At 46.9% G+C, this 13,567-nt stretch overlaps 1 protein-coding gene across 2 annotated transcripts in view; it reads left to right on the forward strand.

The window, feature by feature from the left end:
- Positions 1-6,084: 6,084 nt before the first annotated feature.
- PTPN1 (protein tyrosine phosphatase non-receptor type 1) overlaps positions 6,085-13,567 on the forward strand; it is a 69,362-nt gene continuing 61,879 nt past the window's right edge. Inside the window, exon 1 of one of the 2 annotated variants that reach the window (XM_078443955.2) lies at positions 6,085-6,315. In XM_078443955.2, coding sequence (XP_078300081.1) covers positions 6,253-6,315 — 63 coding nt within the window. In that variant the 5' untranslated portion in view covers positions 6,085-6,252. The remainder of the gene's footprint in view (positions 6,316-13,567) is intronic. The other variant, XM_078443956.2, reaches the window with a different exon arrangement.

Raw genomic sequence — 13,567 nt, forward strand, 5'->3', positions numbered from 1 at the left:
TGCTTGCGCTCTGTCTCTGTCTCTGTCTCTCTCAAAAATAAATAAACATTAAAAAAAAGACTTTGAAAATCTAGACCTCGCCTCCAGGACTAGCTACATAATTTGGGGGCCCAGTGCAAAATGAATACACAGGGTCCCTTGTTCAAAAATTATTAGGAAGTTCAAAATCTTCATCAGGATGCACACAGATTGCACACCCACGAAGCAGGACAAAAATTAGAGATGGAAGAAAGCAGAAACCATGGTGTGAAGACATCTCGAAGCCCGTGGCAGCCTGCTTTTTCCACTCAGAACACAGTCATAATAGCAACAGCCACGTTCATTAAGTCCTTGCTGTGAACTGGAGGCTGGGCTGGCACCATTTCGTCTGACCGTTACATCCCTGCCCGAATGGCAAAGGTGGAAATCCGAGGATCACGGAGGATAAGGAACCCGTCCAAGGGCACACAAGCCCAAGTCAGCCGGATTCCAGGACCTGCGCCCAGAACCACTACCTGTGCCATAAAAATGCCTCCCCCCCAACCTCCACCCCTCTAAACTGGAGGGTAGGGGAAGTTACAGTGGCCTCTGGAAACCCTCTCCGACTCCTCCTTTGCTGAAAGCATGGGGCCTGGTCTATTTCCATCCTTGGGTCTAACTTCCCTCCTGGAACCTTCCCCCCTGCTTCTGACCCTCCTTTCCCAGAACACACGTGATTCCCCTAGCTGTCCCTGAGCGCCTTTCCCTCCCCCCGCTGGGCAGGGGCCCTGTGCCGGACAGGCAGCTCCAGATCAGATTTATGTATTTATTTTTGTTTTTATTTTTAATGGCTTGGGGTAAAGTCTAAAATATTTTCCGGGGGGAGTCTTCATAAGGGTGGGGAAGAGCCCAGTAAGGATGTGAGTGAGGAGCTTCTGGAGTGCGAACCTTGCTCCGAATTCTGAAACCATGTACAACTTCTGTCTATTGACAGAATTTCAGACGTGGGAGCAGCATCTAGAGGATGAACCTGGGTTCAAATCCTGGCTCCACCCTCTCTCAGCCACGTAACCACACCACCATGTTGTCTTGTCGTAAGTGACTATTATTATCATTATAATTACCTCTTCGTTGTCATGATTATTTGTTTAGAGCTCAGGGGAGTTCTTGAGAGACGGGACAGCATCCATGGCTGACAGCACAGGTGCTGAAACCGGTCTGCCTGTATTTAAATCCCACCTCACTATTGATAGCGGTGTGACCTTGGTTAGGAAGTTGGCTTCTCTGGACCTCAGTTTCGTCATTTGCCAATATTTCCCTCGGACAGAGAGATTGATGTAGAGATAGCATGTGAGACTCAGTTGACCAAGGAGATTCAAGACCAGACTTGTGCTGAGACCACCAGGGAAAAGAAGTACTCTTTCCATTGGAGCTGCTGGGTCACCTTGATGACCTCAGGGGAAGAGTCTGAACGTGAAGGTAACACAGCAGGAAGCAGATGAGAGAGCTGGAGAGACAGCCATGACAATATGGCTTGAGCTCCTGGATACAGCTATACCTGAAGCAAGCCACCTTTGGACTTCTCAGTTTCATGAGCCGATAACTCCCCATTTTGTGAAAGCCACTTTCAGCTGGGTTTTTCTCACTGGAAAGCATCCAGACTGACACCGGGGGGTTAAGCAACTTGCCCAAGGCCTGAGAGCAAGTAAATAGGAGAGGCAGCATTTAAAGGCTTCTAATGTGCTGTGCCCAGGCCAGTGTTCTGTATTTGGGTATTCACTGATTTTGCCTCTTTACGCTCCCTGAGCAGCCATTTTCTCATCTGTAACATGGGATAATGCCAGGTTTGCAGGGCTGCTGGGAAATATAAAATGCAAGATCACACTATTATGTAGTGCTGTCTGTGGCTGGAGACTGAAACGCTGCGCATCCAGTCTCCAGTGGGTGGACCTTGACTTTGTTCCCAGTTAGCTCTTCAGTCTCAGGGATGTGTTTAGCCATACGTCCAGTCAAGGTGCCCAACTGTGTTAGGTGCCCAACTGCCTGTGTGATTTTCAGGCAGAAGGACCACTTCATTTCCTGGCCCTGTGTCCTCATTGGTGTACAAAGGGACCTGGGTGACCCTGAGGACTCTTGAGCTCTGAGTCTGTAAAGTAGAGATAAGCCCTAACATCTTGTTCCGGAACCTTCCAAGGATTTGTGTGTTCATGTGGGAATGACCTGTTGCTCAAGAAAGACAGCATTGAACCAAATCAACGTAGTCTCTTTACCTTATGATGTTTACATTTAACACATAAAACACATAAAACAATATAGGACATAAAACCACACGTTAGCAGAGGGAGAAAATATGTCCTCAAATGCCTAGTAAGTGCTAAGAGGGAAAAGTGATAGAGTGACGAGACATCATTTATTAGAAGGCATCAGAAAGGGCCTCTCTGAGGAAGTGACATTTCATCAGAGTACAATTTGGTCTCGCTCTGGATTCCAAGCTCTTAACCCTGGGCTATCTCCCAGAAAAATGACCAGGACAGATTTTATCAGGAAACTCACTGCCAAGTTAGGAGCAAATGATCCTTTGGAGGCTTGGTAAACAACCATCCTTCTCCACTGACAACTCTTTAGGACTTTTTAAAAAAGCTGATTGGGTCATTGATTTCCTTCATTAGCTAAATCCACAAAGGAAAGGCCCAAGAAATTGTGTGAGCCCATTCCTCAGGCATGTTTGCCGGGAAAAGGTTTTAGCTGTCATGACACATGGTCATTTGTTTATTTTCTAAACAGTCATCACTAAAAGATTCCCAATCATCACCATCAAATCTCTGAGGGATACCAGGACTTGGCTGGTTCTAGGCCAGGCCTTGGCAGGAACTGGCAGAGCTTTATAGACGAGAGGCAAGCCTCAGAGAGCCACAGAAGACCTTGGGTCCCTCCGCCCGACCAAATATCAAGTGCTTAGGACACAGACAAGAAATCAAGGTCCCGGCCCCCATGGAACATTATAGTGGTGGGCAGGAGAGGGAAGCAAGCCAACAAATAAATAAACAGGAGAACTTTAGACAGAGATGAATGCCGTGGTGCATGGGTCAGAGAGTGGTCAGAAAAGTCCTGTCTACAGAGGTGACATTTGACCTGAGACCTGAAGGGTGAGAAGATCTGTAAGAAGAGTGGTCCAAGCAGAAGTTATAGCTGGTGCCAAGGTTCTGAGGTGGAAACTAGTTTGATGTATCGAGGACTGGACCGGAGTAGAAGAGGGGAGAATATGGGGAGGTGGGAAGCAGCCAGGTCACATGGGTCTTATGGGTCAGGGTTAGGATTTATTTGGGTTTCCTTCTAAGAAGGATGGGAAACTATTGGAGGGTTTTACCAAGAAGAGCTTTATGATCCAAACATTAAAAGCTCTATCGGGCTACTTCTTTGTGAATGAATGGATATAATGGGATTAGCAGATACCTGAAATTAGGGATTTCATTCAGGATCAATATTTGTAACAAAGTTGCACCCTCTGCCACTGCAATAGGTTCAGGGGGGCCTCCAAAAAAATATGTCCAAGTCCTAACCCCCAGAATCTGGAATATGATCTTTTTCAGAAGAGGGGGTTTTGCAGATGTAATTAATTTAAGGATCTTATGATGAGATTGTTTTGGATTAGCTGGGATTGCTAGATCATCCTGGAGTAGGGTAGGTCCTAAATCCAATGATGGGTATCCTTGTAAGAGTGAGGCAAAGCAAGATTAGACAGACAGAAGAGGAGAAGATATAGAGAAGAAAACCATGTACAGATGAAGCCAGAGAGACACCACAAGCCATGGAACATTTGAAGCTGCAAGAGGCTTCAGAAGGAGCACCCCCGGCAGCACCTTGATTTCAGACTTTGGGCCTCCACAACTGTTTGAACATAAATTTCTGTTGTCTGAAGCCGCCACATTTGTGATCATTTGTTACAGCCGCTCTAGGAAATTAATACAGCCACTAAACAGCCCAAACTTGGACCCTGCTAATGTTAGCTTCTTGCAGCCCCCCGCAGCCCCCGCCGCCCCCCCCACACAAAGAACCTGTACATAGTTTTGGATCCATCCACGTTGAGACAGTTCCAGTAACTGGCTGGCACTCCCTGCAGGCACTTGGGCCACCTAGACTCCAGAGTGATATTTGACTTATTTACTTAGCTCAGCTCGGGAGGACAGGAATGAACCAGCTCTGTTCTCTGTGCGTCCAAGGAGCTCTCAGTTCTTTGAGTTCCAGACAAACTAGCACTCAAATAAATAAGGGCAGGGAGAGTGCAGGAGCCTGGAGAGTCACCTAAACGGCCAAGATTTAAATCAGGCAGTTTCCAAATGTACGGGTTCCCAAACTTTTCACCAGAATGGGCATCTTCTATTAATTTTCCCCCATGGAATACTCAGTTTCTAAAGACATTGGCTATGAAATCAATTGCATTTATTCAATAACCACTTGTTTACCTCTGCCATTTGTTATTCTTTGTAAGTATATAATAACGTGGGCTATTTGTTGATCCACTCACTATACTAAAAGCGGTATATGTAGCAATGTATATACTGTGTGTTTAAAAAAATTTTTTTAACGTTTTATTTATTTATTTATTATTATTATTTTTTTTAGTGTTTATTTATTTTTGAGACAGAGAGAGACAAAGCATGAACGGGGGAGGGTCGGAGAGAGGGAGACACAGAATCTGAAACAGGCTCCAGGCTCTGAGCTGTCAGCACAGAGCCAGACGCGGGGCTCGAACTCACGGACCGCGAGATCATGACCTGGGCGAAGCCGGCAGCTTAACCGACTGAGCCACCCAGGCGCCCCTATACTGTGTGTTTTATATACAGTCATTCCGTCTTCACACCACCCCTATTATCTTCATTTTACAAAGGAGGTAACAGAAGCAGAGAGGTTAGATAATTTGCTCCAAATTGCACAGCGAGGATTTAGTAGAGCTGGAATTTGGACCTGGGCAGCCTGGCTCCAAAGCAAACGCTCCCCTGGAGACCTGGTGAGAACCTTGGCTTCCGCGCCAATGTGCAACGCTGCTAAGGACAAGTGATTTTGCCTCAGTGCACCTCAATTTCCTCGTCTCTAAAATGGGAATAATAATAGTGCCTACATTGTGGGATTACTGTAGAGATTAAATGAGAATGTGTACTTGGGATGCCACACACTGCCTGCCACAAAGCAGTCAGGGAAGGAGCTAGAATTCAACCAGTGATATCAAGCAGCTTCTCTGGGCAGGCTGGAGATGGGAACGACGAACAAAAGATGATTTGGTTCTTTAGGTTCTCTGACCCCATGGAGTTCACCATCTTCACATAATGTGCCAAGCTCAGAAATGGAGGACTTAAAGTAGAACCCACGGGAAGGCAACCTGAGAAGTCTTTCTCATACGTGCTTCAAGGATCACAGGTACAGTAGCTGGAGTTGCTGGTGAATAATACAGATTCCTGGTATCTGAATCCTTTTAAGGTGATTCCAGAAATCTACATTATTCAACGCGTGGATGTACTATGGGATTTGTGCTCCACCGAGTCCAGTTCGAGCAGGAGTTCCTTGCTACTTTGAGAAATACTGACAATCATTCCAAGACCCCAATCCATTCATTTCTGTAGCGCCCAGGCTAGGAGACTTCAAATAGAAATCTTGCGTTTCAGACAAGGCGCGTACCCTCAGAAAAAGGGGCAGACATCTGGCCTAGAGATGGAAGGCATGCAGCCCTCGTCCCATACTCCAGCTTGCAGCACTAAGGCCAGGGCCTTGGCGCTGCAGGAAAGATGCATGACTACTTCAAGGTCATTCTGACTCAACCGGCCGCGTGGAGACTTGAACCCAAGTTCCACTGGGGCCTCGCAAACGCACGCTCCGTGGGCGGGACTCCCGGGGTCGCCTAGGCAACGGGCGCACGCCACGCCCAAGCCCCGAGCCCCAGGTCTGGAGGCGGGGGGGGGGGGGGGGGGGGGCGGTGGGGAGGAGGGAGCGCACGCTGCTGGATATCTCGCGGGGCTGAGGCCACTTCCCCAGCCCCTCCCCCCGACTCCGCCCCGCGGAAGTGCTTGCCGAGATTTTCGAGTGCTGATTGGCTCTCTCACGCGAGGGGCGGAGCCTGCGGCAGAGCGGTGCGTACTTCCGGCTGCCGGGTTGACATGAAGAAGCAGCGGCGACCAGGACGGCAGTAGCGGCGGGAGTCGAGGCTTGCCGCGGGGCTCGGAGCTGAGAGCGCGGCGCGGCCTAGAGCGGCAGACCGTGCAGTGGGCCCAAGAGGAGGCGCAGCAGCCGCCCTGGCCCGTCATGGAGATGGAAAAGGAGTTCGAACAGATCGACAAGGCCGGGAGCTGGGCGGCCATTTACCAGGTGGGGTAGCGCCCCGGGGCGCGGCAGACCCCTCGCTTAGGCCGCGTGAACCTTCCCCTCAGACCCCCGGGCCCCGTCCTCCCTCTGGGTCTCGCCCTCCGCCTCGGCCCTGCCGCTTGAGGATTTGGTCCGACGGCGACGGAGGCCGGCCGCCTCTCTCTTTGTCCCTCGGGTGGGCCTGCGTCTCTCCCGGGCCTCACAAACCCCTTTGATCCCCCCCACCCACCTCATATCCTCCTGCCCGGCTGACCTCTCAAGCCTGGAGGCCGCCGGTCTGGGTTCTCAGCGCGAATCCCTCGCACCCTGACCCCGCCCCCCTGCTTAGCCACTCTTTGTCCCCTGGGGTTGGTGGAACACCCCCACGACTTCCTTTTCCAGACCGGACCACCCCAGGCTCTCTTCCTTTGTCTCCCTGGGGGAAAGGGTTACTCCCCCCGCCCTCCTTCGCATTTCCTTTCCCCTGGTCTCGGTGTGTGTCAGGTCCCACGGATGACAGTCCCCTTCCCCCTTCCCGTTCATTCATTTAGTGGACATGCATTGACGTGCCTGTTCCATGCCGGGCATGGCCCTGGAAGTAGTATTTGCAGAACAAGACAGACGAGACCCTGTTTCTCGCGGAGCTTAGAGTCGAACAGGGCCGTCAGACACACGAGCAAATAATTTCGGGTTGCGGCCAGTGCTGTGAAGGAAACAACACCGCATACCGGGGTAGAGCCGCTGCGCGGAAGGTGGGTGGGCTACCTCGGAGGGGATCAGGGGCGATCTGTCCGAGGAGCAGACCAGCTTTGAGCCGAGTGAGAAGCAGCGGCAAACCCTGAGATGGTCTGGCTAAAGCGCTTTGCAGCCAGAAGGCCTGCAATACCCACTCCTCTTGGGCCAAAATGAAATACCTTTCCAGGCAGGGAAGGGCAGCGTTGTTGCCCTCTCTAAAACCGCTTCTTTCCCCAACGGACGTCTTCTCCTCTTTGGCACGGCTGAGTCTTCCCGGTCCTCCTTTCCTTGTGGGTTGGGCGGTCCATAAATGAAGGTTAGGAAGGTAGGATCTCACCTGCCTCTGCAGCACCCCATTGACAACACGAAAGGGCCTGCTTCCGCAAGCAGCTAGATCCTGTAAGGAAAATACGCGCTCCCGATTAAATGTCATTGCGGGGGTTGCGAGGATTCACCAAAACCACACTTGGCATTTTAAGTTGAGCGATGGACAGAATGGAGAGATTTTGTTACTCGTGCAAAGGGAGAATGCACTTTATTCTGCTTTCAGCTTATAGGCTCAAAGGGCAAATTGTAAGATCCATCAGCTGGTAGCATTAAAATCTATTTTGAGCTCCACTTAAAAAGGAAAAAAGCTTTAAGCAGTGCTTTGGTATGCTTGACTAACAAAAGCCTTTTTTTGGCAGGCTGGGCTTCATGTGGATTTGCATCAAGCTTATTTGACAGGATTCTTCTTACTAGGACTGTAATGGATACTAACTTCTGATAGACTAATATTTCCAACCACTGTAATCTATATAAGTATGAGGAATCAATATATAAAATTTGTATTCTGTCTGGTCTCTGAGTTAATTGAATGAATTCCACTAGTGACTTTGAGAATGTGTAGACAGATTTTCTGCATCAGATTTAATACAGTAGAATCCCAAGTGGCTTTAAATGAAAAAATTGTTAGTTTAAGTGTTGATTGTGACACAGCCCATCACGAGTGAAGGTGGCCTCCGGGAAGCGCTGGGGAAAATCTTTTGTAGTGGAACTGGGTTGGCAACGACAGATTTATGTTACAAAAAGTTCTTGGTTGATTTTTATTTCTTACTGTTTTAGGGCAGAGTGGGAAACCCATCACCCAAGCATTGTCAGTACTGTGTTATCCGTGCCACCAGCTTGAAGCATGTTGGTCTTCGGTTAATTTCCCTCCCTGTTTGTATGTTAGCCTACCACTTTTGAACACCAGGAGTTAGTCAAATGGCATCGTGTGGAGATTCTCCCAGGATCTTGGTGGATTGCACATTCCTGGAGGTGGTTTCTTTAAAAAAAAAAAAAATTTTTTTTTGAATGTTTTTATTTATTTTTGAGACAGAGACAGAGCATGAGTGGGGGGCGGGGCAGAGAGAGAGAGACACAGAATCTGAAACAGGCTCCAGGCTCTGAGCTGTCAGCACAGAGCCCGACGCAGGGCTCGAACTCATGAACTGTGAGATCATGACCTGAGCCGAAGTCGGACGCTCAACCGAGTGAGCCACCCAGGCGCCCCAGAGGTGGTTTCTTTTTATTTTAGAGAATTGTCTGCTATAGGATTTCTCACTTATACCAGACAGATATTTTTCTTTTCTAAAATTGAAATCAGAATCTTCGCTCCTTTTCGAGTTTGGAGGCGGCTCTTTATTGGGCAACTGTAGCATTTTTAAAAACATAGAATACAAATGACCTTGAGTCTCCAGTGGCAAAGTTCCCAAAGTATGTGTCAGTTTACCAAAAGCCATTATTTTCAAGCATTCAGAAAAATGTATTTACTGTTTGGTAGAAAATAGAAGTAAAAAAATTAATATTTTACAGCATGGCACAATGAGGGTAGCCTTACACGAAGTCATTTTGAGCTTGCTTGTTGGTCTATTGTGATGAGAAAAGTAATATGCAATTTTGGCTTAAAACTTTGTAAGTGAGGCAGTGCGGTTGTTTCTCACTATACTTTCCTAACTAAAACAAAAGATGCAAAAACTTGGAAGCAATTGGGAAAAGAACAAAGGGCGAAGTAGACTTTTGAATGTGGAGGAATGTGGCTGCTCAGAGAACAAATGCTCAGGCAAGGATTCTGTGCTGCTCAACCTGATAAACTGAGCAGAAATGAGTGTTTAATTGTCAATCCTGACAGCACAGGTACCAATAAGCATTTAGTATCTATAAAAAATCAGCTTTGATCGCTTATGTAGATGGCTTTAAAACGTGTTGTCTGTCATTTAAGCGATTGTCTGTTTTGAACAGTGGACGTAAGACTTAGGGAGCCCGGAGTTTGAGGTGGGCTGGCTGGCCGGAAGAGCAGAGAGACTGCAGACGGGGAAAAGGGATTGGTATTGGGAGCTCGAATGAGAGGGGAGAGGGCTGCAATGAATGAAAACGGCTAAGAAGCTGTCCTCCGTGTGTAGTTTAAGGTTTGGGTCAGGTGTTTTGCCGTGTGTCTTTTCTCCCGTTCTTCGATTCTCTGACACCATTTCTGTTCACCATTTTCCGGCGTGAATGATTTGATTGTTTCAGATAAAGAAGATTGCAACAGTAGCTCGTGACTTGAAGTCAAGATTTATCCCATGTTAGAGGCAGGCTTTGTAAAATGGGCCACTCTTCCAGTTGACATTTGTTTTTATAGCTGCTTTCATTATGAAATGCGATCTAATGCCTGACTAGGTTAAAACCATGTTGTAACAGTAGTTCACTAAAATTCCTACTGCTGTATGCAGCTTATGTTGTTACAATTCCAAAATGATGAATGTTAAAATTTGCCAATAATTTTTATGTAAATACCATTCTCTTCAGGGAAAAACTGTATTTTGTGTAGAGGAGAAAGATCTATACGCTATGACTCACTTAAAAAAAAAAAAGACAAACGGAAGTGACACGGAGAGATTGGGAAGTTCTAGTCATCTTGAGTGACCCATCAGATCTAAATGTTCTCGTGTAGCCCTGGTTTGAGTGAACTAAATTTAGGTGTCTGATCACCACTTTGGAAATGGTGTGAAAACCTTTGTCATTGTCTGGACTCAAACTAACGGGGAGCACAAGTAGAAAGAGTGGAGGGGAGGACGCTTTGTGATCATTATTTCTTTGGCATCCCTGGCATGTCTATAGGTATACTTTGGTACTTTGGGAAGTATGTAAACTGTATCAGGAGGCTCTGAAAAGGCAGCTGGGCCATCGCGGTAATACGGCCGTTTCATTTGCCGTGATCTCTCATGGGTGGGGAGAGGGAGGGCACTGCATTTGCATTTCAACATGAGCAGCTTCCCCAAACCTGTAAAAATGCCTAGGATTCAATAATGTAATTGAGTGTATACTGCATTTCATCATAAAGGCACATTTAAAAATGTCTTCGAAGAAATTTTCAGACTATCCAGTGTTGAAATAATTGTGCCTTTTCTCCCCCCTCTCATGCCCCCCTTCCCCCCACTTTTTGAATGGCCTATTTTCTGACCTTTAAATTGCAATTTAAATCCTTTTGGCGATTTATGTCCTATGCCGTGGTTTGAATTGCAGGTACTTTTTTGTCAGCCTGCCTGAGCCCATGCATATCTTTGCACGAGCTGGCAGTCCTCCCCGGTGTTCATGTTTATTTGTTCATTTTTGTTACTTTGTCAATTTGTTAGTTTGTAACCAACAATACTGACTAGTAGGCTGGGTGTGCTTCCTCCGGCTGCCCACGTTCTGGAAGATGGGAAGCCTCGCTGGGTCCTTCTTCCGGAAAATGGGAAGTCTAGCTGGGTTGTTGTTTCCAAGACAATGTAGTTTGGTACCAGTCATTTGATGTGCGTGTTTTGAATATCCATGAATGCTGGGGACAGTTCTCGATTCCCTCTACCGCATCGCGTGGATTGGTCACCGTGGCGTCCTTCCTACTATCCCAGTGGTCTGAGTTCTCAAATTTTGCCTATAATAATTCCTGTCGTTTCTAGTTTCACACTGCAGAAATGAGGGAAACCAGTCATGAATTGGTACGGTGCCCACATGGTCTCCTTGCACCTCCTCCCCGCCCCTGTCCCGACCGTGTATGTTCTTCACAGTTATCACTAGAGTAATTGTGTCTAAAACAGACCCCAGCCTGTCACTCTGCATAACTGCTTCTTGGGCTTTCTTGACCCCTGTAAGGTCTAGACTGCGTAGCATGGCAGCCGGGTTCCGGCCATCCTCTCCCTGGCCCCTCTATTGTAGCCACGCCAGGAGTGCAGCGTCCTTCAGACTCCTCTTCCGCTCGTGCGTCTTGACTTCCCCCTTTGTCCAGGCTGCCTTTCCCACAGTCCGGCTTGCGCTGCCCGGCTCAAACGTGTGCCTCCTTGCTTTGGATTTTGCTCTCTCACCTGTGTGTGTGTGTTTCCAGACAGCTTCGTACGTGCCTCATCTAAAGCCACTGTTCCTTTCTATCCGGGCCTGTGTCCTCTGGAGTCCACGCTGTTGAGGTCAGCTTTTCCCCTCTCTCACTCCTCTTGGCATCGTCTGTACCTGGCACCAAGTGCCTAAGAAATGTGGGGATTAAATTGGTTGGCAGCACTTTGCCAGGCCCTGGCAAAATATAAAGCTGAACAACACATGTTTCCCAGCTCCCATTCTAGGTGGGGAAGGAATGATAGAAACAATTAGATTATCCGCACTAGTACTAGGAGCAGAGGTCAGTCTTGGAGAAAACCACCAGTTTTAAGGTACGGCCTCCTGAGGCAATTTAGTACTGCCTGTGGTGGTGGCTTGGAAGAAGGGCTTCAATTCTTACCTAGGAGGAGCGGACACCGCCAGCTTCTTTCGCAGGAACTTTACATTTAATAACGAATTTGCGCTTGCCCTCAGGCAAACTTAATGGGAAAATTGGAGGTGCTAATATCTAACATTTATTGAATTACTCTGTCCTCCTCCCTGTTGACTTGTTCTCATGTGCCTTCTAGAAGGGCTGTGCATGTAGTTGGTTTGTAAAGTATTTTTGATTATGGCATATAAAATACGGTTCTCCATAAAGTAACATCCCTTATGAAGTCTTTGATTTTTTTTTTTCAAAGTGTAAATGGTAAAGGCAAACATTCTTGGTCTTTGATCAGACCACCCTTCTGCCCGGGAGAGTAGCTTAATCTTTTGCTTTCTGTTTGGTCCCAGCTCTGTCACTAAGTATGCTAAATGGGCTCCTTCCTTTCTTCTTTAGTCCGTTCCTTTGTCAAAAATGATCCTGGCCTAACTGATCTGAGTTCATGTCAAGTAATAAAAGTCTTCAGTGTACTCACAAAGAGAATTTAGCGTTCCCGAAGTAATCCTTGTAAACGCTGCAGTGGTTACTCGGTTTTGTAAGGTGTGTGGGTGTTGGTGAGCACAGTTAGGCTCAAAAATTTATAGGAGTTTTGTTAGCATAGCTGGAGCTTCAGAAGAATTTAGTCTTTGTTTTTTTCCCAAGAGGTATTAAGCACTTTTAATAAGAAAGGTTCATTTGACCTGACACAAGAGATATGCTTGCAGTTTTTCTCTAAGTAGCAATTGGGTGGTTTTTCCTGTAAGAGATAGAGGAACTGATTCTTGAGAATTTACGAAAGATTCAACCCCAGCTAGGTACGCGAAGAGTAGCTGCCCTTTATGATGTAATTTTAGAAAGAAACCTACATGTGGTCTAAACTTCATTTGAATAGTATGATAGTTTACACAGCTGCCATGTTGGAGAAGAAAGTACCTAAGTCTCCAGCGTTTTAGAAATAATTCTTTGTAGAAGTGGGCTTCATGGTTTCCTAGCTGCTGCCCTTTTAACTAGGCAGCTTGACATAATCACGAGTGTCTTACTGACAGTTTGTAAATTGTGAATGTCTGAAAACTGGACCTTTCCAGTTTCACATGGTAGATTTTTTTTTTTCTTCGAAATAAACAGCCAAGGAAAAGTCCAGTTCCCCAAATCCATTGATTGAGGCGGACGAGTCACACTGCAGACAAAATAGTAACTGTTGATAAATGATTTCTGGTATTAAAAAAAAAAACTGTGACATGATTCAGTTTGTAGTTCTTGAAGGCTTATGATTCTACCCAAGGCAGTAGGTTTCGCAGACAGTCCTTGGTAATTAGGTAGAATTGGTGCTTCAAGCTGCCATGTGCACTGACAAAGTACACATGGCTTGCTAGCAAAGTGACACTTAAGGGCTGTATTTTCTCCGGAAACGTACATGTATTCCTTACTACTCTTAATCTGGTACTGTGCCAGGAAATTCAGGATCCTAATTGAGGGTTAACCACTTGCTGAAGTAAACCTTCGGGCCCGTGTTGGCTTGTGTCCTGGGCTCCTTCTCTTACTTGCAGAAGCTTCTTCCCAAAGACTGGGTGAGACATGTTTTCTTTTACAGATGAAGAAGGAAAAGCCTCGACTGTGTTTGTGGCTTTTGTGGGCAAGCGACACCACTTGCAAAGATAAGATGAGCATAGCAAAACTAGGTTTCCAAAATTGGGTTTTTAAAACGTATTAGTTAGTGATTGGAGAAGGAAAAAGTCTTCCTGATCGCTGTTATTCTCATGAAATGGCCCCCCACCCCCGACTTTTCTT

This window comes from Panthera onca, chromosome A3, assembly GCF_046562875.1.
Source record: "Panthera onca isolate mPanOnc1 chromosome A3, mPanOnc1 haplotype 2, whole genome shotgun sequence".
In the NCBI taxonomy this organism is placed as follows: domain Eukaryota; kingdom Metazoa; phylum Chordata; class Mammalia; order Carnivora; family Felidae; genus Panthera; species Panthera onca.